Source organism: Xenopus tropicalis, chromosome 1, assembly GCF_000004195.4.
Source record: "Xenopus tropicalis strain Nigerian chromosome 1, UCB_Xtro_10.0, whole genome shotgun sequence".
In the NCBI taxonomy this organism is placed as follows: Eukaryota; Metazoa; Chordata; class Amphibia; order Anura; family Pipidae; genus Xenopus; species Xenopus tropicalis.
The window spans coordinates 25,531,421-25,554,433 of NC_030677.2; the positions used below are offsets into that span (position 1 = coordinate 25,531,421).

Consider the following 23,013-nt stretch of genomic DNA (forward strand, 5'->3'; position numbering starts at 1 on the left):
TCAAACCTGCTCTCAATAGGGACAGAAATGAACTTGTTTCATTATCGATTTGTAACATTCATTGCAGATGCTCGTGTTTTGTAGCACAGCACCATATAAGCACCTTCCCTGTTAGTGTTCAGTCCCAGTTTCCATCCACGTATGCAGTATTTTCCGGATGAGGAGTGATTGCTTGATCTGAATGCTTCAGTGGCCATTGTGAAGTGTGTGTCTTCCTCTGATGTAGTCACCTCATCAATGGGATTTCATTTTTATTTTACACGTGATAATGGAAGATGCTGTAGGGTCCTCATCTCTGGACCAGCATAAATAAACTCCTAGGATTATCACTCAGTTTGTATTTTGCTATATTAATTATGCCTGTGTGGGAATAGATGAATTATTTATCATAAAAGCAGCCATTCCCGGAAACAATTTGTGTGTGGAGAAAAAGCTTCTTTACAGTAGGGCAGGCAGGAGTACAGATACAGGGTTCTGGCAGTACCATAAGGAGTAGGTTATATTAGGATAAAAGCCACACATATATATGCCTTCTGGGTAAATTAACCTCCTTTTCAACCAGTTGTGTTGCAAGGAACTGCGGCAGTAGAGAACTGTAGCTCTGTTAGATTGGAGACATTTATTTACGTTCGAAGGAAGCCGCGACTTTGCAGTCTGTTTTTGGTGAGCCCCTAAAAATAAAATAAACCAATACAAGATTACCAATTTCCGCTTACATGTTTCAAAATCCTCCAACATCCAACATTTTTCAGTTACTTAAGTGATCAACATCTTTTGCATAAGGCAGTGGTCATCAGGCTTTTGAGGTTCAAACCCCACCTTGGAGAACAAACGTTTGTTCTGCCCCACCCTTTAGCTCATAACTAGGATCTAAGTATAGGAAAATGTCAGTCATTCAGCAGTAGTTTCAAGAAAACTAGGGGAGCAAATAAATGTCCGACTCCAAAAATCTGTCCAAATGTCATCTAAAATGACTTTTTAGTTTGGCTTTAGGCTGTATCTAGGTGTAAAAAAGGAGTGTACCTTTATTAAATTATTTTTATGAACCAAGGATCACTGAAACCTTTGGTGCATGACCTTCAGGTTCCTGATAACCAAACGATGATCCAATAATCCTGGTACCCAGGGTTGGACTGGGCCGCCGGGACACCGGGAAAAATCCCAGTGGGCCCCGGCGGACCAGACCAGACCCTAGCCGGTGCTCCCCCTCCCGACTACTCCTCCCCTGACGTGTCAAATTTACACGCTCGGAGGAGGACGTCGAGAGGGGGGCCCTGCGAGGGGGGTTAAGGGGGGCCCTGCGAGGGGGGTTAGGGGACGTGCCTGGCTGGGGGCACCTGCAGGGCCCCAGGGACAGGAGTCCCGGTGGGTCCTTCACCCCCCAGTCCGACCCTGCTGGTACCCATTCACATGTCCAAGGTGGAGCTCCTGACCAAAAGTGGAGAATGCCCATTTATGCCAAAGAAGACCCCCAGCACCAAGGGCTGACTTGGCAATATTGTTTAAATAAACATACTCTAGCCATCAGTAAATAGTCAGCCAATCTAAGTGGTCATTGTATGGTTTTCTTCAACCAGGTCTTATTCAAATATGTTTTATGATTCTTTTGTCTCTTTGTGTTCTAAATGTTTTTATAATATTGAAAATACAAAGTTTAGACAAACATTTTGACAAATTATAGCTTTTAAAAATGTTGCACCTATACAAAGTTATGGCAAATTGTTGAAGCAGCCCCCCACCCCCCCACAATCTCTGGTTCCCTGGTCTGTGTCAGAGGCAGAAATGTGTGAGTGGCAGAGCAGAGTGAGATCTGATTTGCTGTGGCATGCCACGAGGCCACACCCCTCAACATAAACATGTGCAAAGGGAAAGTTAAGGAATGGAGCCGGGCTGGGTGCTGCTCATTTGTACATATTAGGGTGATGACACACAGAGCTACTAGTAGCAGCTACTTTGCTACAAAATTGACTATGCTGATCATTTACTGATAATTGGCTCTTCATGTGTTTTAGCAGAGGCAATTCTCAGTATTGTCAATAGCAGGGTATTTTCTGGTGTTTAGTAGCCGTGACAAGTAGCTGCTACTTAGTAGCTCCGTGTGTCTTCACCCTAACAATATAACAGCTCATTGTTTGTATTCACATAAACACAGCACTTCAGACTCTTTTGCATTTGGGTTTGTACTGCCCAACAGAAGCCATAGATCAGCTGCCAGTCACCCTCCTGCAATTTACACAGGCAGATACAAATCTTACTTCAGTAGCCAGATACAAGGATAACAAAAGAGTGTATAAATGAGACTTCCTCATTACAGGTATGGGACCTGTTATCCAGAATGCTTGGGACCTGGGGTTTTCCAGATAAGGGATCTTTCTGTAATTTGGATCTCTATAACGTGTCTACTAAAATTATTTACAAATTGAATCAAAAATTGCCTTCAATAAGGATTAATTATATCTTAGTGGGAATCAAGTACAAGGTACTGTTTTATTATTACAAAGCAAAAGGAAATCATTTTTAAAATTTAGAATTATTTACTTTTTATAGCGTCTATGGGAGATGGCCTTTCCGTAATTCAGAACTTTCTGGATAATGGGTTTCCAAATAAGGAAAGTAACAGTGACATATCAACATAGATTCCTGTATGTTGGATTCACAGACACCTCTATGTATCTCAGACAGATCTCTCCTGCAGACTGACTAGCCAGGCTTTCTGGCTTCTTGATTAGCCAGCTCAGTCTTATCAGGCCCACCTGGTCAGTCTGTAGCATTTACTTTGCTACAGGGATTTATGGCCAGTCCATATGCCATGGGGAAAGGCTGAACTGTGCCAGACTGTGAAGGCAAAACAAGGGAACCCTTTGCACAAGCACTATAATTCAGTAACTATAGAGAAAGCAGACCCTGTGGTCGAGGGAGGGCTCAGACTGTGGGGTCTGTTTCCTCTGTAGCCACTGAAAGTTCTGTGTCCGGTGCTAGCAAAGGCACGTGTGTACTCACTTGTGTGTGCATCTGCCTGCAGTGTGGAGACTGGTTAGGCTTTTGTGTGTACCAGACACCCCCAAAAGTGGTTTGCAGGGGGCCCCAGAGATGTATCATTACACCACTGTTTATATTTCTAGGATTTTTGTTCTATTTCTGGATTTTTGTTTTCCCCTGACCTGGTTGATCTGCCTTCTGAGTGATGTTTCTTTCGATTTGTGGAAACAAAGTAAAAGGAAAAAATAATTTCTAGGTTATAACCCTGCCTAAAGCCAGTCCATGTATTCTTATGAAATGGCCATATATTGTGTTATCGCTTGCATACATATAAAGAGTGACTACAATGTTATGGCACAAACAGTAACACAAGTTATTGTTCATACAACATTTATTTATAAGTTGTACAAAAGGCAAATTGTTGTTTTATGGGAATGTGCAAGTGGATGCCCTAAAGTTATTGTTTAACTACAACTCCCACTACACCTACCAGCTCACTTGACATGAATGTATCACATTGTTGAACAGTTGTGCCAAATAACTCGATTGCTACTCAGCAAAGAAAAATCAAGTGATATGTGGCGCCTTTCATGTTTTTCTCATAAATAACGAATAAATAAAGTTCTGTGTGTTTGTTAGTGACTCAGGTGAGTGAGACAGAAAGTCTCAGACAATGTAAGGGTTAATTGGGTTGAATTTCGAGACTTTACTCAAAGTCTTTTCCAAGTTTTCTAAGATGGGCAGGTGGGTGTTGAAGTTTAGATGTCAAAAATGGTTGGATCACTCCCACTCCTCTCTGCTCAGAACACAAGCTGCCTGTCCATACTGAGCCAAGTTAAGCAGATTCCCTTTCAGGATAGTCATCCTTTAATGATATTTGCTTGATTAACCATGCTTGTTCTTACTGTGGGTGGTTTACCCAGCAGTATATGTAGAACAAGGACACTGGACCATGGACATTGAACAACAGCTGTCCCAAAATCATCTGCTTTTGCTTTACTCAAACCTAAGCTTTGGATCTTATATATTGTTGAGACACTCACTTATGACGGGTAAGTTCTGTATAAAGGGACACATAAAATCCCCCATTGTCCCCTATAAAGACAACCCAAGGCAGGTAAAGTAGGAGATTAAAGTATAAAAATATGCTATATGTGTGAAGGATAAAATATAAGTCTAATATGCCATCTTATGGCCTGACATGATAGTGCTGACTAGCTAAGCCCCCTACATGCACTTTGCTTTGTTTGCACAGCTATAACCACAGATTACACAGAAAGTTGTAAAAGGGGTGTTATATACATTTGAGATAAGGTATACTATGATCTATAAAAGGCTAAAGCTGGCCATACATGCACCGATAATAAAACCTCGTTTCGTACAATATTCGGTGCGTGTATGGCGAGTTGACCGATATCGCTGCTGATATCGGGCGACTCACCGATCGGCCAGGTTAAAAGATTTTGATCGGGCGCCATAGAAGGCGCCTGAGCAAAATCGGCTGTCAGGGCTGAATCGGCAGAAGGAGGTAGAAATCCTATTGTTTCTACCTCCTTATCTGCCGTTTCAGCCCTGAAGGTTAGTGGCGGATTTAACGATCTTTCATGTGAACATTGGTCGCAAATCGCCACGTGTGTGGCCACCTTGAGACTTTCAGGGTCTTACTTGAAGCTATTTGTGACATATTTCATCTATTGTTCTGTGTTGCTAAAAGCTTCCACAAGATACTGTCTTTGATTAATGAATAAAGCATCAGTTATGCTGAGAACCTTGTTCTATAATAAGGTTCTGGTAAGTTAAAATGATCAACAATATATTGTAAATAATAATAAATAAAATGAATTATAGTAATACCCCTGTGCTACACTAGAAAAGCAAATAGGTATCATCCCCAGACTCCCCTAAATGCCCAAGTTGTTTCTATATCAGATACTCTTTATTGTGAACTAAACCATTGCTGTCTTGGCTCTGCCCAGGCACTTTGCCAGCCAACATGTGTGTCAGTCAGAATGTTATTATCAGTGTCTAAGTAGACAATGTTGGGTGCTGACACTTACAGCCATAGAGTTGGTATTGCATCCCTCACTCTTCTGGGTACAGTGCCTTTTCCCAAATGAGTGATTGAATTTAATGAGGGCTGGACACCAAGACTCATGTGCCCAACTCTTCAGCACTTCAGTTATAGCCTGTGAATGATTCCCTTGTTTTAAAGGAGAAGTAAAGGCAAAGTCACTTGGGGGTGCCAAAATGTTAGGCACCCCCAAGTGACTTAAATGGCCTACCTTTTACCCCGGGCTGGTGCCCCTGTTCGGAGAGAACAGCACCAGCCCGGGGTAGCAGCGATCGCTTCCTCTTTCCTGATCGCTCGCATGCGCAGTAGCGTGAATAGTGGAACTTTAACAGAGAAGTCGGTTTATTACTCTAATGCGCATGCGCCGGTCCCGGGAATTTGCCGGCAAAACGAAGCAGGAAAGAGGAAGCGCATCACTACAGGTTCCCCAGGCTGGTGCTGTTTTCTCCTAACAGGGGCACCAACCCGGGGTACAAGGTAAGCGATTAAAGTCACTTGGGGGTGCCTAACATTTTGGCACCCCCAAGTGACTTAGCCTTTCCTTGTCCTTTAACTGACAGGAGTCAATGTTACCAAAATGTTTTGTTTCTTCCCTATTAAAAACATCAGCACCAAAAATAATTTTTACCAGCAAGGTGGCAACCCTAATAGGAATCAAATTTGCGAAAAAGGCAGGCACTCCGGAGTTCCATGGAGGTAGAATAAAGCTCAGGTATTAAGTAAAATCAAAGTAATTTATTGAATTTTACACATAAATGCTATACAGCCTTACGCGTTTCGTACCTAACTTGGTACTTAATCATAGGCTCAGGTGGCAACCGTACCTGTGTACAGGGGATGGAAGGAAAAGTAGAGCTGCAGACAAGTGTCTGCTGAGCCAAACTGGCCAATGCAGGGTGAATTTCTTGTCAGGAATATAATGCCGCCAGAGACATGACCTGCATTATTTAGTCCATTTGTTCAGCTTCAGTTGCTGAGCAGCCAGACTCCCTTCTTGACCCTCATGCATCCTTCCCACCTTTCATAGATTGTTCAGAAATGCTCTTTATCATAATAAATATATACATGATATTTGCATATGCAGACAGGTACAACTGATGCCTTACAGAAAAATGAAGGATTGAGCAGCATGAAAGCAACTATGAAAAGATAATTGTTGCTGCCAGGGTTACTGCAGTAGGAAGTTGTTATTCAAGGATTATATTTAAAATGCAATTGAATTAAATGCATTCAGTGAATTCCCTGTCATGTTTGGTGCATAACCCAAATAAATAAGGATATTTTCAGAATTAGACTGTTAAACCCTCAGACTGAGGAGTTGGCTCGTGACAGGGGAGTAGTTTAATAATAAATGGTCGAGCTGTGTTTCTATAAGAGATGGGATTTTAAAGCAAAAGAGTGACGTTAATCATGTTGGTTTCTTCTGGGTTAGGTTGGGTCCAATTTAATGTCCTAGGTATGTGTCACTAAGGGATCAACACACTTCTCATTGGTTTTTCTAGTCCTTTGCCTTTAGATTGAATGCATTAGCTAGCCAAAACAGGAGCCTTTATAGAACAAGTGTAATGTAAGTTAGCAGCGTTAGGTCTCTTTCCTGGTTTTCTCTCTTCATTTATTTGTAATGGTGATAAATGAAACCCATTAACTCAGTAAATTGTTCCTTATGGGACATTGTATATTATAATTTACCTGACTGCAGAACTGATTTGTGAAGAATCCCTCTTCTTTAAAATTCGTTGAATTCAAGGCCGACTGTATTTAATTATCAACTAAAAGGCCTGTTACTCATGCTGAGGTGTCTAGAGAAGGAAATAAAATCCTTTTCTCTTAGGGTATCTTCAGAAGGGCTTGTAGACACTTTCAGTTGAGTTTGGAGAGAACTGTGGTGCATCGTACCTTGAGCTCTCTACTTTATGTGACGCACTTGGACTTTTCAAGATGTATTACAATTCATCAGGCACAGATGCACAAAATGCTCATTTTGCATCCATCATCCGTGTTAAGAATAGACTGTGTGCTTGGTACAACTAGTATTTTTGAAAAGCTCAAAGCGAGAACTGTCAAGTTGCTTATAATTGTTCCCTCATATGTAATAAAAGGCGCAAAGTTTACCCAGGCGCAGTGACCCATAGCAACCAATAAGATGATTGCTTTTGAACTGGTGATTGGTTGTTATAGATGATAAGAAGTGTAGAAAACTTTGCACTTTGCACAATGCGTATGGCGTATATTTTCAGCAAGCCGAAAAATGCTCGACAAATATACCCGCCTCCTACCTGTGCCTGCATAAGAATGAGTGGAATATGCTTGGGTGCAGGCACATGTAGCCAGTATCCACCTAAAAACCTGAGACTTTGCATTTTCTCGCATTTTTAGGCGGATATCGGCTACATGTGCCTTATAATACATAATGTACCCCCTGTTAAAAAAAATATGAGAATATTAGAAGTCACCTCGGAGTTCCATGACCTGTATAAAAGCACTTGTCCTTTGGCTTTGTGCCTTTATATGGTTGTGGAACTTCTGGGTGACTTATAATATTGTCATATTTTACAATAGGGGTACATGTTTACTACATTATAGGGGCTGTGATGTCAGGGCGGGGAAGAGGCAGTGCAGTGACAATGGCGGGGCTATGACACAGCAATCGGCGACTGGCCGATCGCCACGTCAATCTCAGTGAGTCCTGCCCGGATTTCCTAATTTGGAAGACCAGGCGGGAGGTTTTTACCCAGACAGTCCTTCCAAAAACCATGCTGTCTGGGTCGAAACCGGACAGGTGGCAACCCTACTATATTAAGTGTTTAGTGATACCATTCGTTAAATTGGTAACAGTATCATTTGTGTTGCTTCACACTTATAGTATATTGTGTATCATAAAAAATAAGGTCCTCTTGAAAAAAATGAGCATTTCATAAGTTACCTTGCAGTTGTATGACCTGTGTATTATCACAGAAGACCTCTGTGGCTTCTGATATTCTTATATTTTACAGCTGGGTGGGACATTATTTCCTCTACGGCACCCTCCGGGGAGAGAGTTTTGTCTTTATTACAAGGTTTCTGTTGCTCTAGTGTCGCATTACAGCAAAGCATTCATGGTGATAGGAGATAAGTGGTGCTATCGTGTGTAAACATTCTGCCTTATGCAGAAGCTATTGCGAGAGATGCCCTTTAGTCAGAAAGGGAGGAAGCACTGTGGTCGGATACATAGGAAGTATAATGAAGCAAATCGACTGAGGAAATGAAAGAACAGACGAGCTGAAGGTACGCTGTCATTTTCTTTTATTGCACAGGAAAGTTGTATGTTCTATGTTGCTTTTGATGTACCTGCGGTGCAGCACTTGTGTTATAGTTCAGCCAATCCATCCTACCGTTTCTGTGGAACTGTTTGTCTCCTTCATCATGTTACTTTCCTGTTCCCTGGAGCACTGTGGGACTCCCTTATAGTATTCTCCTTTCTCTACATCCATTGTAAGGCATAACTTTACGGGAGGGTGAAGACTTTGTAGGTTCCCATTATTAAAGGAACAGTAACACCAAACAATGAAAGTGTATAAAAGTAACTAAAGTATAATGTGCTGCTGCCCTGCACTGGTAAATGTTGTGTGTTTACTTCAGAAAGTCTACTATAATTTATATAAATAAGCTGCTATGTAGCCATGGAGGCAGCCATTCAAAGGAGAAAAGGCACAGGCACATAGCAGATAACAGATAAAACACTATTGTATTCTACAGAACTTATCTGTTATCTGCTATGTAACCTGTGCCTTTTCTCCTTTTTTCCAGCTTAAATGGCTGCCCCCGTGGCTACACAGCAGCTTATTATATAAATTAATGTAGAGTTAATGTAGCAAACACACCAGTTTTACCAGTGCAGAGCAACAGTGCATTATAGTTTTATTGCTTTAAAGCTCTTTCATTTTTTGGTGTTACTGTTCCTTTAATAGAAAGTTGTACTGCCTAGCTGATGTTTCATTTGCTGTGGAGCTGCAAACTTCCATCTGCCATACATCTAACTGCTTTCCCAGAGTCTCTCTTACTCACACATCTCTCCATACTACACATGCTATCCCACAGTCCCTTCCCAGAGGCTATTATCCCCCCACTGCTACTATAGGCACCATCTCTCCCTACTATACCTGCTATCCCACAGCCACAGTCCCTTCCCAGAGGCTATTATCCCCACTGCTACTATAGGCACCATCTCTCCCTACTATACCTGCTATCCCACAGCCCCAGTCCCTTCCCAGAGGCTATTATCCCCCCACTGCTACTATAGGCACCATTTCTCCCTACTATACCTGCTATCCCACAGCCCCAGTCCCTTCCCAGAGGCTATTATCCCCCCCACTGCTACTATAGGCACCATCTCTCCCTACTATACCTGCTATCCCACAGCCCCAGTCCCTTCCCAGAGGCTATTATCCCCCCCACTGCTACTATAGGCACCATCTCTCCCTACTATACCTGCTATCCCACAGCCACAGTCCCTTCCCAGAGGCTATTATCCCCCCACTGCTACTATAGGCACCATTTCTCCCTACTATACCTGCTATCCCACAGCCACCATCCCTTCCCAGAGGCTATTATCCCCCCACTGCTACTATAGGCACCATCTCTCCCTACTATACCTGCTATCCCACAGCCACAGTCCCTTCCCAGAGGCTATTATCCCCCCACTGCTACTATAGGCACCATCTATCCCTACTATACCTGCTATCCCACAGCCCCAGTCCCTTCCCAGAGGCTATTATCCCCCCACTGCTACTATAGGCACCATCTCTCCCTACTATACCTGCTATCCCACAGCCCCAGTCCCTTCCCAGAGGCTATTATCCCACTGCTACTATAGGCACCATCTCTCCCTACTATACCTGCTGTCCCACAACCACAGCCCCACAGAGGCTAAGATAGGCACCATCTCAAGTACTGCTGTACTGGCTTCACAGTTGAGGGATAAATGTGAGAATTGTCAGCTTTCAAACAACATTTCTACCTGTAACTATGGTCCTATAGCAGTCACCTCTGTATGGCCGACAGTTTTTCCAGTTTAATTGGCCTTCATTGCACTACAGAAGATAAGAGTAGTACAAATTGTAATGATTTCTTTTTTTATCTACCTAAAAATTTTGAACACAGGGTTTTTCTTTTAATGGATGCAAATGCTTTTTAATGGAGTGTTGTATTACATGTTTGCTGGTGATTACATGTTGTGTTGGAGGGATCACATGGCTGGTTGTAGTAATGGCGACAAGGTAATACCAGGTTGTAATGTATTCGCTGTACTTTTTTTAGGGTGAATACACATGGAGCTACTAGTAGCAGCTACTTGTCATGGCTACAGAAATAGACAATGCTGATCATTTACTGATAAATGTGTGTGTTTTAGCAGAGGCAATTCTCAGTATTGTCTATGGCAGGTTATTTTCTGATGTTTAGTAGCCGTGAGAAGTAGCTGCTACTAAGTAGCTCCATGTGCCTTAACCCCTACTGTACAATTGAGCTTTTGCAGAGATACCAATCAGATAATCTTATCTCCTGCTGTTTTAAAACACAATCCCTACTTGGTGCTTCCTTCCGAAAACCAAAGGTTCTTAATTTGCTGATGTACTGGGCATTGATTGCTCTCATATACATTACATTTTAATTAGATTAGTTCTGTGTGATCTAAAAAGATTTTGTGTCAATGCTTCACTGAGTTGATAGACTTTGATTTATGGTGTTTATGTAGCAGAACATTAATATTTGGTATTCTTGAAAATGTAGGTCTGTTTTTGCACACATGGACCATTTTCTTGTAATTCAAAGTGATTGTAAGCAGGTTTAACGAACATTAAAGGTGACCACACACGTGGCGATTTGCGATCTTTAAGATCGTACAATCAGCCACAAACCGTTCAGGGCTGAAACGGCAGATAAGGAGGTAGAAACAATAGGATTTCTACCTCCTTCTGCCGATTCAGCGCTGAAGGCAGATTTTGGTCAGGCGCCTTCTATGGCGCCCGATCAAAATCTTTTAACTGGCCCGATCGGCGAGTCAACCGATATCAGCAGGTTCCTGCGATATCGGTCGACTTGCCATACACGCACCGAATATCGTGCGAAACGAGGTTTCGTACGATATTATCAGTGCGTGTATGGCCAGCTTTGGACATACATATTGTACTGTTCTAATTGTTTAGTGGTTAGTCTCTGCAGTTTCCTACAGACTGATTGCCCCCTATTTTCACTTATGAAGGTTAAAGAACAATAGGATCTTAAATGTGCAAATAACAAGTCGGAATGGTTGCCCAAGGCCCTTCACACTTGCCAGTATATGACCCCATGAAGTAGACAGTCTAAAATGTAGCGAGTTTTTTTAGGTTCTCAATTGCCATAAAATCCAGGGAATAGTTGATATTAATGATTGGAAGATCAGTAGATGAAAAAATATGGCCTTAAAAATGTATCTGCTTTATGGCTGCTGGGTTTCACTGACCTTGCTGCTTAGGTATTGTAACATTTTACATTCCAGGTTTGAGGGATCAGAATAGAAAAGCAATTGCTAAAGGTCTCAGAATTGAAAAATTAATTTTCAAGAAGAACTTCCACTTTAAGGGAAACTGTGTAAAAGATATAATGTTCATTGCGCAATCTTACAGTCTTTATTGTACAGAGTACGGGACTTTACCAGTTTATTATGCATTCAGTAATTGGCTTTAGTTCTGTAGTATATTACTTTCTACGGCTTTATCGGTTCACGTTGCAGTGGAACCAGTTTCATTTCACTGATGACAAAGGTGCCACTCTTCTCTCTTTTCATGTATGCTGGAAAGAAACAATATTTTTATTGCTTGGGGGATCTTGTCAGCAGCCACAAAGCTACAGGGTGTGGTGCACCGAGCTAAGGAATATGCTTATGGCAAATGTATTATGACAGATGTGTTGTTTTGTGACTTTTATCTTTGGACTTTACTTAGGGAAAATAGGCACAGACAATAACACCTATTATTCCTGTGGTCTGCGGTACCAACAACTTCTCTGCCGGTCCCTTAATCACATCACTGATGTTTGGCTTTTGCGTTGCTTTACTTTCTGAGCCTCAAATCTAGAAAATACTATGTGCTATTACAAAAAGTTTAGAGTCACACTGGCAGGTTGCTTAACTGATACACTCTCCTCTGGTAAGGATAGAGTTGCCACCTGATAAGGAATTTGCCAGCCAGGCCAGTAAAATTGTTGCTTGATGCTAATTTTATTTACAAGATAAAAATATTAAAAGGCTGGTAATTTGTTATTTTAGGTAAAGTGCTAGCAACTTTGATGAGATTAGGCAGGCACTCCGGAGATCCAATGATGTAGAATAGAAGCTCAAATGTTTTAAGTAAAATCAAAAGTATTTTATTGAAGAATAGTTGTTCTTTAACTTACTTTAGACTTAGATTAGCACTTTGTAAACATTAGGCTTATGTTTACACACTAAATGCCTCTTTTGTTTTTTTTTATCTTACTTTTGTAATTATCAACTAATTACACAGCTTTTTATAATTAGTATGTACTAATTATTCTAATTATATGTCTGTAATGATTGGTCTGTACAGCTGTCCTGCGATTGGTTAGCTGTGACCTTAAATATTCCATGTTTGTAAGATGTTATTCAGCCTATGATTAAGTGCCCAGATAGGCACGAAACGCATAAGGCTTATGTGTATTCTTCAATAAAATACTTTTGATTTTACTTTAAACATTTGAGCTTCTATTCTACATCATTGGATCTCTGGAGTGCCTGCCTAATCTCATCAAAGTGTCTCCTATATGGCTCACCTATGCTGAGGGTCTGGGGCATGAGTACCCGGACCAAATCTATACAAGGGTAAGCTTTCTTTCTACCTCCAATGAGTTAGATCTATATATCTTTTTAAGAGGATTTGTAAAGTGCTAGCAACCTTGCACTGGGTGTAGGTGCCAGGCTGATAGAAGAATAAGCTGGGTGATTAGCTATACCTTCTCATACACCTTCCCATATATCAGCGTGTCAAATGCCAGTCAGGTTAATGTATGTTTTTGTAGGCATGTAGTTAAGTATTTGGAAGTGCTACCTGCAGCATTCCACATAGTGCCTTAACTGACATGCACCCATCTGCTTGCATTATAGGGGCAACAATTCAGGGCACTTCTAAAGGCTTTCATGCAGCACTTTATGCCCCACCTGATACTGTATGCTTAGAGGGTCTGCAAATGGTGAGCTTATTTATCAACACAGGGCAAATATGTGCCAAGGCAGTAACCATAGAAACCCTTAGCAATTAGCTTTTTCAGCCAGCCACAAGTATTGGCGAGCTGGGCACCGGACAGTCCTCTTATGTGCATGAATCAATATGAGTCTGTAAAACTGTGGTTGTTTTGCTTTTATTAGAAAGATATTTTGCTATATTATTTTGTGATTGCTGCTGCAAAGCACCCCAAGAGGTTGCTTCCAGAATAAATGCATGTGGAATGCTGAAGCTGCATTAGGCCATCTTGTTGTGCTGAGTCAGTTTGGTATGAAGTACTTGAAGCGATTCTCTTTCTTTCAGCATGAGAGGCAGTGCAAACAGTCTTCCCTGTCTGCCTGTGCGTCACGTCTTGTGGGGACAGATGGATGGAAAAACAACCATCTCATGCTTTGGATTTATTTAGACAGAAATGATTAAACACTGTCCAAGCGACTCTGCCACTGACGGAACCAAAGCTGTCTTTACCCGTCATGTAGGGGCAAACTATGGCCCTTCAGCTTTTAAAAGGGGGATTCACCTTTTAGTTGAGTTTTACTTTGTTATAGAATGTCATATTCCTAAAACTTTATAGTTGTTCTTCATTATTTTTTATAGTTTTTAATTATTTGCCTTCCTCTTCTACATCTTTCCAACTTTCAAATGGGGGTCACTGACCCCGGCAGTCAAAAGAACAATTGCTGTGTGATGCTGCAACTTTATCATTATAGTTACTTTTTATTTCTTATATTCCAATTCAGTCCCTCTTGTAATTATATTGCAGTTTTTTATTCAAACCAGTGCCTGGTTACTAAGGTAAAAAAGATGCTAGCAATCAGATAGCTTCTGAAATTGCAAACTGAAGAGCTGCTAAACAAAAACCTATAACTGAAAAACTGCAAATAAGCTCGGAATAGCAATGTCTTTGTCATAATAAAAGTTAATTCAAAGATGAACAACCTCTTTAAATGGGGGCTCAGTGGCCTAAGCAGTCAACTGTTTCTTTGTGAGGCTACAATTTTATTGCTATTGTTTCTTTTCACTACTTATCTTTCTATTCAGGCACTCTGGTATTCATATATCAGTCTTTTATTTAAACCACTCCCTGGTTGCTAAGATAATTTTGACCCTAGCCACCAGATACCTTCTGAAACTAGAGAGCTGCTGAACAAAAAGGGATATAATTAAAAAAACAAAAATAATAAAAAAAAATCAATTGCAAATTGTCTCCAAAGCACTCTACATACTAAAAGTCAACTCAAAGGTGCAGCCTCTTTAAGCATAACCTTGGGTAGAAAAGTATTGTTGGCTTTTAACAAACAATTGCCAAATAATAGTAAATCTTTATACTTGTACTTTGTTTTGGTCACTTAGATAAGCCTGCCCACCCAGAGGCAGAGGCAGTGGCCCTCCAATGATTTTTTTTATAGCCTGCTCAGACTTTTTTTTCTGTTTGATGTTAGATGGGCATCTACACTAACTAGTAGATATAGATAGTTGAGTTGCTCCCATAGATTGTATGAGGGCCAGTTCTTTTTCATAAGGTCAGAAGCACATTAGTTGCACACAGAGTGGTCTTTAACAGAGCCTTATGTTTCATGAGTGTTTTCTTTGGTGGTGTATTCAAGGCATATTTCTCTCCACTCCAGGTGAAAAGAGGAAAAGAGGATGGCAAAGGCCTACAAGAAGAGACATTGTGAATTGAAATTCAGTTGATTTGCTTATGCCAAAGAAAACTCATAGCAGAGAAAACTGGTTGTACCCAGGGAGAAAACAAAATGTCGAAGAAAAACCGATCCAGAGGAGAGAAGTGCGATATTGAGATGGAGGCCTTCCAGGCTGCTAATGAGGAATTGCGGGCGAAGCTGACACAAATTCAAATAGAATATCAGCAAGAAAAAAACAAGGTATTTAAGGGCTTGGTTTGAAAAAGAGAACAGAGGATTTTGGGCAAATCTAAGCAGCAGAATTTCCTTTTGACAAGAATTGTAGTTGAAAATGAATAATGCATTGGGTTGTAGACTCTGGGGCATTTGCAGACTGGGAGGACTGTGCAGGCCGCTCTAGGCACTTAATTTAACTGTTAACGTTAGAATAAAGATAGAATGGCAGCTATTACATGTTTAATATATGCTATTTATCTTTCTGCTTTAGTCAGTACAAATAGGATGTTTATTATAAAGTTTCCCAGACACAAGCTTATAGTATCTATAAAAATGTGCATATGAATGCATGTAGGTAATAGTAGAAACCAGTAAAGCAGTAAGAATGGAAAGATAATCAATCCTGTTAATATTTGCACTGAAAATGTGTGGGTTATCAGTTTAGTAACCCTCTGTAGAACATAGTCCGGCTTTAATAGACAACGCTGATGTAGAAACTATACCAGGAGATGTTACTGTGGAAATTTATATGTTTAGTACAGGGGGATACCTATTATTATATCGCTTTGTACAAGCCAAGACCAAACGTGAGACACTTTGTTTCAAACAACTTACATTTTACTGGGTAACAATGGTAATAATTTCCTTCATCCAGTCACCCCAACTGCTAATGGTATTGCTTATGCTACTTGCCTAAAGGGATAGAGAATCTCCTGAAAGAATTAGTCTAGACAAGTAATACCGTACATTTTAGGCTTCTGTAAAAGCCCAATGCACATACAACCCCTTAACAGTGAAGATCTGTGCTGCCAAAGATGTCCCAGTAGCTCCTCATGTTACCTGAGTTTAGCGTCCAGCTCACAATGCACAGAATATATACCATATATAATTTAAAATACAAGACTGGTTAGTAATTCAGATACACATTACATTAAAAAAAGTGAACTTTGCATCAGAATGAATGAATTCTTGGACCTGCAGCATGAGCTTCTAATTTTCAACAATTGCTAATTTATCTTCCCAACAGCAGCCTGGAGCATTCTGAGCATGTGCAAAGCCACTAGCAGGAGATGGTGCAGCAAGGTTATATATTGGGAGCTTTAGTTCTTCTTTAATACTCCGCTACACTGCCTGCCTTTATGACTGTGCAACTTCTGTACTGAACCAGCCCCATGCTAGCTGCCATTTTTGCAGGGAAGGGGGATTCCCCTTACACTAGGCTGGCTTCTTCATTCCCACACTACTAATGTTGGGTGGTTCAAGAAGCAGATCCCTTCCAGCCCTACGCTCAGACCAGAAGGGAACTGGGAAGAAACCTGGACCTGTTGCCTGCTGGCGCTTCCCAGCTAAGCTCCCCCCCCCCCCCCCCGATCAAGTCTAAGATAAGTATAATGTACGTGCACTCAGAGGAGGGGACTGCACGGGCAACGGGGGCCCCTGGGATGGTGGGGGAGCCACCTGATATTGATTCTGCACCTACAGGAGCTTGTATCTGTGCTGGTGCTAACTTTATTATCTCTACCCCAGGTAAACAGATCCCTACACAGTTCTGCCTGGGATGGTGCATGAGTAAAGTTGTCTACATTTACAACATATACCTACACACATTAACAAGAGCATGGGGATGGGCATAATAAAGCGGATACAAGCCCATCCATCCAACTTTCGCATTTATAAATACTGTCATACTCCGTTTTTGCATTATTACATATATATTTGTTTTTCTCTTCAGGTTGGTAAACTTCGAGAAAAAATTCAGGATGTCCGACTGGAAAGGGAGCAAGAGCAGCACCGGCATACGGCGTACATTTCTGAACTAAAAGCCAAGCTCCATGAGGAGAAGATGAAGGAAGTCCAGTCTGTCCGTGAGTCCCTAATAAGGCAGCATGAACAAGATGTAGCACGTGTTGTTAAAATTAAGGATAGTGAAGTCCAGCGTTTACAGTGCACTCTGAATGTGCTACGGGACGGTGCTGCAGATAAGGTGAAGACAGCTCTTCTAAATGAGGCCAGAGAAGAAGCGAGGAAAGCCTTTGATAATGAGCGAACTAAGTTACAACAGGAGATCCTGGCGTTAAAGACTGAGAAGAAACAAATAGAGGAGAGTCTGAACAATGTCATGCAAGCGGACAAGATGAAGGCCACCGACCTGCGTATAGCTTACCAGACTCACCAAGAAGAGATTGCTAGAATAAAGCGGGAATCTGAAAAGGATATCCGTAGGCTGGTATGTAGGAGACATTGTACATAATGCTAAGACAACTGTAGGAGGGAAGCCCTCCTTTTGTTTGTAAACACTTTAGCAAGGCTTGTCACGTCACCCCTGTAAAAACAGATATCAAATTCACATCCTTTCTGTTTAATTAGTCATTTATTTGGATGCACAGTGCGTACTGTTATTGGTTATCTGGGCAGCCTTGCAAAAAGTAACTAAATTAATTGCTAATTAGCAAGGCAGGATATTGATCTAAAGTAGCAGATTTTCAATGGATGAGGCAGAAGTTCTACAATTGGTCAAAACATTGATTCCTGTGAGACCTTTACTGTTGTGCTTTACGTGGGAAGTATGTATTGTGTTCTTGTTTAAAGGGGGCTAATGTTGCTCAGTTGTATAACCATAGGGCTGATTTGCCCAATAGCAGCGCTGCACAGATTATATAATGGGACCAATGTACCTGGTGTATATTCAGTGCCCTCTGCCCAATTAGTTCATAAACATATCAGATTAGGCCCTGTTATGTGGCTGGAATGATTTGTGGGGCAGCATAGTGGCATAGTTGTTAGTATTTCTGCCTGAGTATAGTGCTAGGATAGTAGGTTCCTTTCCAGCCAGGGAGCAGTCTGTGAGAGATTTGTAGATTTACCTTTGATTTTCATGAGTTTCAGAGCCATAGTTTTTATTTTTTATTTTTTTAAATAATGTGCATTATTACACATTTACATTTATTACATTTTATACCACTTATGCAGTATTTTCAGAAATGCAGTGAAAAGGCCACATACCATAGTTTTAATCAAGAAAAATGTATGGTTTTTACTATTTTTAAACAGGGAAACAGAAGCTACTCCATGTTTGGTCCTTGCAATGTAGATAATTAGATTCCCAGAGTACAGATAACACCCCACCCCAGTATGAGACGTCGGTGTATTTGCACACTGATAGGTGGGTAGGGCACATTATCTGCATCTTTGTTATATAAGGCTTACAGAAGCATTCTACATAACAACTTAAAAATACTTTTTTTTGTTTTTTAACAAGGCTTCAGTATGAGCTGGACATCTGGTATTTACTTATTGCAAGCTGCTGCAGAAGAGCCATTTGCAAATTGAATAAAACTGCTTATTCAGAGCTGATAGTGCTGTAGAAACCAGGTTACTCTTTAAATTATCTAATGGCGTTCTTTCCCCTTCTTTCATTAGGACTTTTTGTCCGCATTATTTGTATTAAATCCTATATTGTGTCTGTGCAGTAGTCTGTTTAGTAATTATTTTTTTTATAGGTTAATTCAATAACTTGTGGCAACAAAAACATACCTTGCTGCAGCCAGAAAATTAAATAGGATATCCATAGGCTCATATGTAGGAGACTTGTTCTTAAGCTGTTCTGCTTATTGTACATAGTTCTAAGATGAAGAGCAGTACTATGCAAAGCAAAAGTACATGCTATAGACACCCACAGATGGAGCAAACTTCATTTTGACAAATAATGGCTCACCTGATACAGCATTTACTTCTAGTTAGTGACATCTGTTTGAGCGAAAGTGAGCCATTTGTAGCTACATCTGTTGTGTGCTGTAGAAACTATAGCAGTTCTAAGCCATATATTAAAACCGAGACTGCTATTCAGACATTTGCCTGCCCAATAACATTTCAGATTTGGATTTACAAAGCACTACTTTCTGTACTAATAGTCTCTTGGGTATGGGAGTGGTCACAGGGCGAGCACCTAGTGACCCAAAGCTTGGGACAGTTCCCATCATGGGCCTATATAAAAGCCTATATTATATTGGCACTAAATATAATTGTTGTGAGAGTGGGCCCAGGGTGTCAGGTTCTCTGGTGGGCTTTAGGAGACCAAGCTGGACACTTAAGTGGCCTTATTTTATTCAGAATTAGTATCATTTACTGCACCGTTGGGGTGGAAGTGTAGACCTTGGTGGTGTTTTCTCCAGAGAGCACCCTCTTGTCTTGTGACATTACCCCAAAAGGAATTCCTGACTGGGCTTTATTCTTTTATTTACCATGATATTGAGTTATTATGGAACATGCCCATAATGATTTGTGATGTTTCTAGAGATATCCATTCCTACTTTATGGTGCCTTGGGTCACGCTCCCTCAGCACAGAACCTGACCTTTTAGTTTGCCCTGATACTTTGGCATAGGTTTAACTATGGCCCATCGCTGAGTGGAAGGACTGATTTACAATCTGCAATTTAGAGAACTGCACAAATCCACGGAAGTTCTTGCTTCTCGGAGACTGGTTACCATAACAACTTGGCATTACTTTAGATGCTATTCACTGAATCCTAAGTTTTTGTCAAGCGGATTATATGGTACATTTGGTAAAGTGATTTATTTGACAAAACATATATAAGAATTTATCTTATGCCTTACTTTTTCACAAATATTGTCTGTCCATACCTTGATATTGCTTAGTTCTAGTTATCTCAAAGTTTAATTTTCTTTATAAATATTTTGCTTTTAATGCAGAGTTTGGACAGTCTGACATTGCAGAAGTCTGGTCTGTGCCCATTTGTTTTTAATCATACAGCACTGCCTACATAAGTAGCACTTTATAAATAAAGATATACATACATACATACATACAGTATATATTTTTCTGCCATTTCCTTTCCAGATGGAGGAAATAAAAGCCAAAGAGAGAGTGATCCTGGCTCTAGAGAAGGAGGTGGGGGTGCAGGCGGGCCACACACAGAAGTTGCTCTTGCAGAAGGAGGCCCTGGATGAACAGCTGGTCCAGGCTAAAGAGGCTGAGCGCTACCACAGCAGCCCAAAGAAAGAGCTGCCTCCGGGTGTTTGCGACATCTCTGAGCTCCTTGGAAATGGGGTAAATGTTACACTCAATGTTAATTTTTTAACTCATTTGCTGCAGTGCAGTTCTGTATATGGTTGTAAGTCATACTCTGGTGTTAAAATGGTTATATTTATGATTATAAGACCTTCCCTCCCATTAATCTTTAGTTATGCATTTCCAGTAATGTCACTTCCTTCTTTCAAGTGATGTCACTTCCTGTGCTTCTCCAGTTTTTCATGTTCTTAACCAATTGTTACTTCATGTGCCTGACAACCATTAACCTGATGTCATAGTAAGTTAGTAACATAGTAAGTTAGGTTGAAAAAAGACATACGTCCATCAAGTTCAACCATACATGTCATTTTTTTCAGGGTAGAGGAAGCTATCAAGTCATTGCAGTGTAAAGGACATAAAGTAACACTTTAATATATTTGCTATACATGGTAGACCAATGCCCCTATAGGAGACATAGAAATACATATAGCGGAGCACCACTGGATAAAAATAAAAAAATCTTTATCCATCTTAGTAAAAGCTCAGATACATCTCCAAAAGGACCTAGCGCTTAACGCGTTTCGTAGCCTCCCGCTACTTCCTCAGAAGCCTATAGGAGACATAAATGATATGTATGTCTGTATTGATCTAGTACAGCCTAAGTCATAAGAGTCTCTTTGTTGCTGGCATGTTCATTAATCCTTTTTGCTCAGCACATTATCTGGGGCTAATTTTTGTCACCACTGTTCTCCTCTTTGACACTTTTTCTTACGCAATATTGCCAGCATCTGTCCCTTTCTTTCACTGGCAACAGTTAAGATGCATAAGCATGCTCTCATGCCGTCCCAACTAGACTACTGTAACCTGCTACTAACTCCCATCTCTCCCCCTACAGTCTGTATTAAACACTGCTGTCAGAATTTTCCTCCTCTCACCCAAGAGTTTACAGGCCCCTCCCCTACTGAACTCGTTATCATGGCTTTCCATTAAACAAAGAATAACTTACAAACTCATTCTCACAATCTCCCAAGCCCTTCCTTCTTCTGCACCTCACTACATCTCTTCTCTTGTGTCTCCATATGTTCCTGACTCCTCCCCCCCTCTCAGAGCAACCGCTTGGTCGCACCCCCACTCACCCCCACTACTGCTGTTTCCACCTTTCTGCCTTGCTGCTCCTTGCATTTAGAATGCCATCCGTGAATTCCTCCAGAGTGAAACCTCCCTCAGACTCTTCAAAAGTAAACTCAGCGACTCCCTTTTGGAGCATTTGACCCAGTTCTGGCACCTTAAGTGCACTGTAATCTGCAGCTCACTTAGACTGTACGCTCCATGGGGATCTCCTTCCACTTATCTCTTCGACATTAAGTTCTTAATCTTCAATGTAACTATACTTTGTATTTATTAATATTATTATTGTGCTGACCCGTTTGTGCTGTTCTGACCCATTTGTCCTTTTAATTTATTGTTCTGCTGTCCAGTGCTAAGTGCATAAGTAGCACTATATACTAGACTGGGGAAGCCACAAAACACTAGCAGAGCAGCACAAAAGCAGCTTCCCAAGAGCCACATGATAATGCAGAATGTTCACGTGTAAGAGCAGGTTGTTAATGGAGCTCAGCTCTTCTACTGACTACTAAGGCAGGGGGGTCAGTGGCTATTTTTTTCCATTTACTATAGCTAGTGAACAGAGCACTTAGTGGAACAAAGGCACCACCTCATGTTCAACTTTGGACATTGCAGACAAAAGGAACACTAAACATGGCAGCTACATTGACTCAAAAGAAAGTTAAAACAGTGCATGCTTTAACCTAGCATATAGATTTATTTTATAAACTAATGTACCTACCCAAACATTACCACTCCTTGTAGTTCATTTTTAGTGTAGTGGAGCCTACCTCTGGCCTTTTGGTAACCTGCAATTGCCATTTATAATAGGAAAGCACTGTTATAATGTTTTAGGGCTCTGGCACACGGGGAGATTAGTCACCCGCGACAAATCTCCCTGTTCGCAGGCGACTAATCTCCCCAAATTGCCATCCCACCGGCGAAAATGTAAATCGTCGGTGGGATGGCACACGCTGCGCAGGCGATTTTTGCAAACCGCCAAAGTTGCCTTGCGAGGCATTTTCAGCGATTTGCCAAAATCGCGCCCGCGCGTGTGCCTTCCCACCAGCGACTTACATTTTCGCTGGTGGGATGGCAATTCGGGGAGATTAGTCACCCGTGAACAGGGAGATTTGTCACGGGTGACTAATCTCCCCGTGTGCCAGAGCCCTTAATGTTGCTATCTTGACTTGCGCTCTCCATTGTGCATAATGATACAAGCTGTCCCCAATTTATCCTGCTGCTTAGCATGGCCCTATTATGTTGGGGCCCTGGCTGATTGCACCTCTTTTAACATAGTTTAAGTATACTATTTAATAGCATTCTATTTTTTTAATTTTTTTATTATATTTAATATTTGTATTTTTTTTTTTTGTCTATGTAAAGTTGGAGGGAACACGGGTCAAAAAAAATTCATTACAGTAATGATGTTTCATTGTTATTTGTATATGATAATAAACTTGAACCTTGAAACTTAATTTTGTTCCGTATGTAACATCTGGCATGTCGCTTAAATTTATTTACTTACCAGGAGCCACATGTCGATGACCGAGACCTTAGAAGATTTCAGCTAAAAATTGCAGAGCTTCATGCTGTAATAAGAAAGCTGGAGGACCGCAATACTCTTCTGTCTGATGAGAGGAATGAGCTGGTATGTACATTGGACTGGACAGAAATAGTCACTCACTGTCAAGAAATGGTCCCCCATATGGTGC

The 23,013-nt window shown here is 41.0% G+C and overlaps 1 protein-coding gene across 9 annotated transcripts in view; it reads left to right on the plus strand.

The window, feature by feature from the left end:
- jakmip1 (janus kinase and microtubule interacting protein 1) overlaps positions 1-23,013 on the plus strand; it is an 89,161-nt gene that overhangs the window by 14,089 nt on the left and 52,059 nt on the right. For 6 of the 9 annotated variants that reach the window (XM_012955890.2, XM_031895258.1, XM_018090813.2 and 3 more), the window contains exons 2-5: positions 14,931-15,188; positions 16,897-17,391; positions 20,024-20,233; positions 22,830-22,949. In XM_012955890.2, coding sequence (XP_012811344.1) covers positions 15,060-15,188; positions 16,897-17,391; positions 20,024-20,233; positions 22,830-22,949 — 954 coding nt within the window. In that variant the 5' untranslated portion in view covers positions 14,931-15,059. 9 annotated transcript variants of the gene reach the window in all.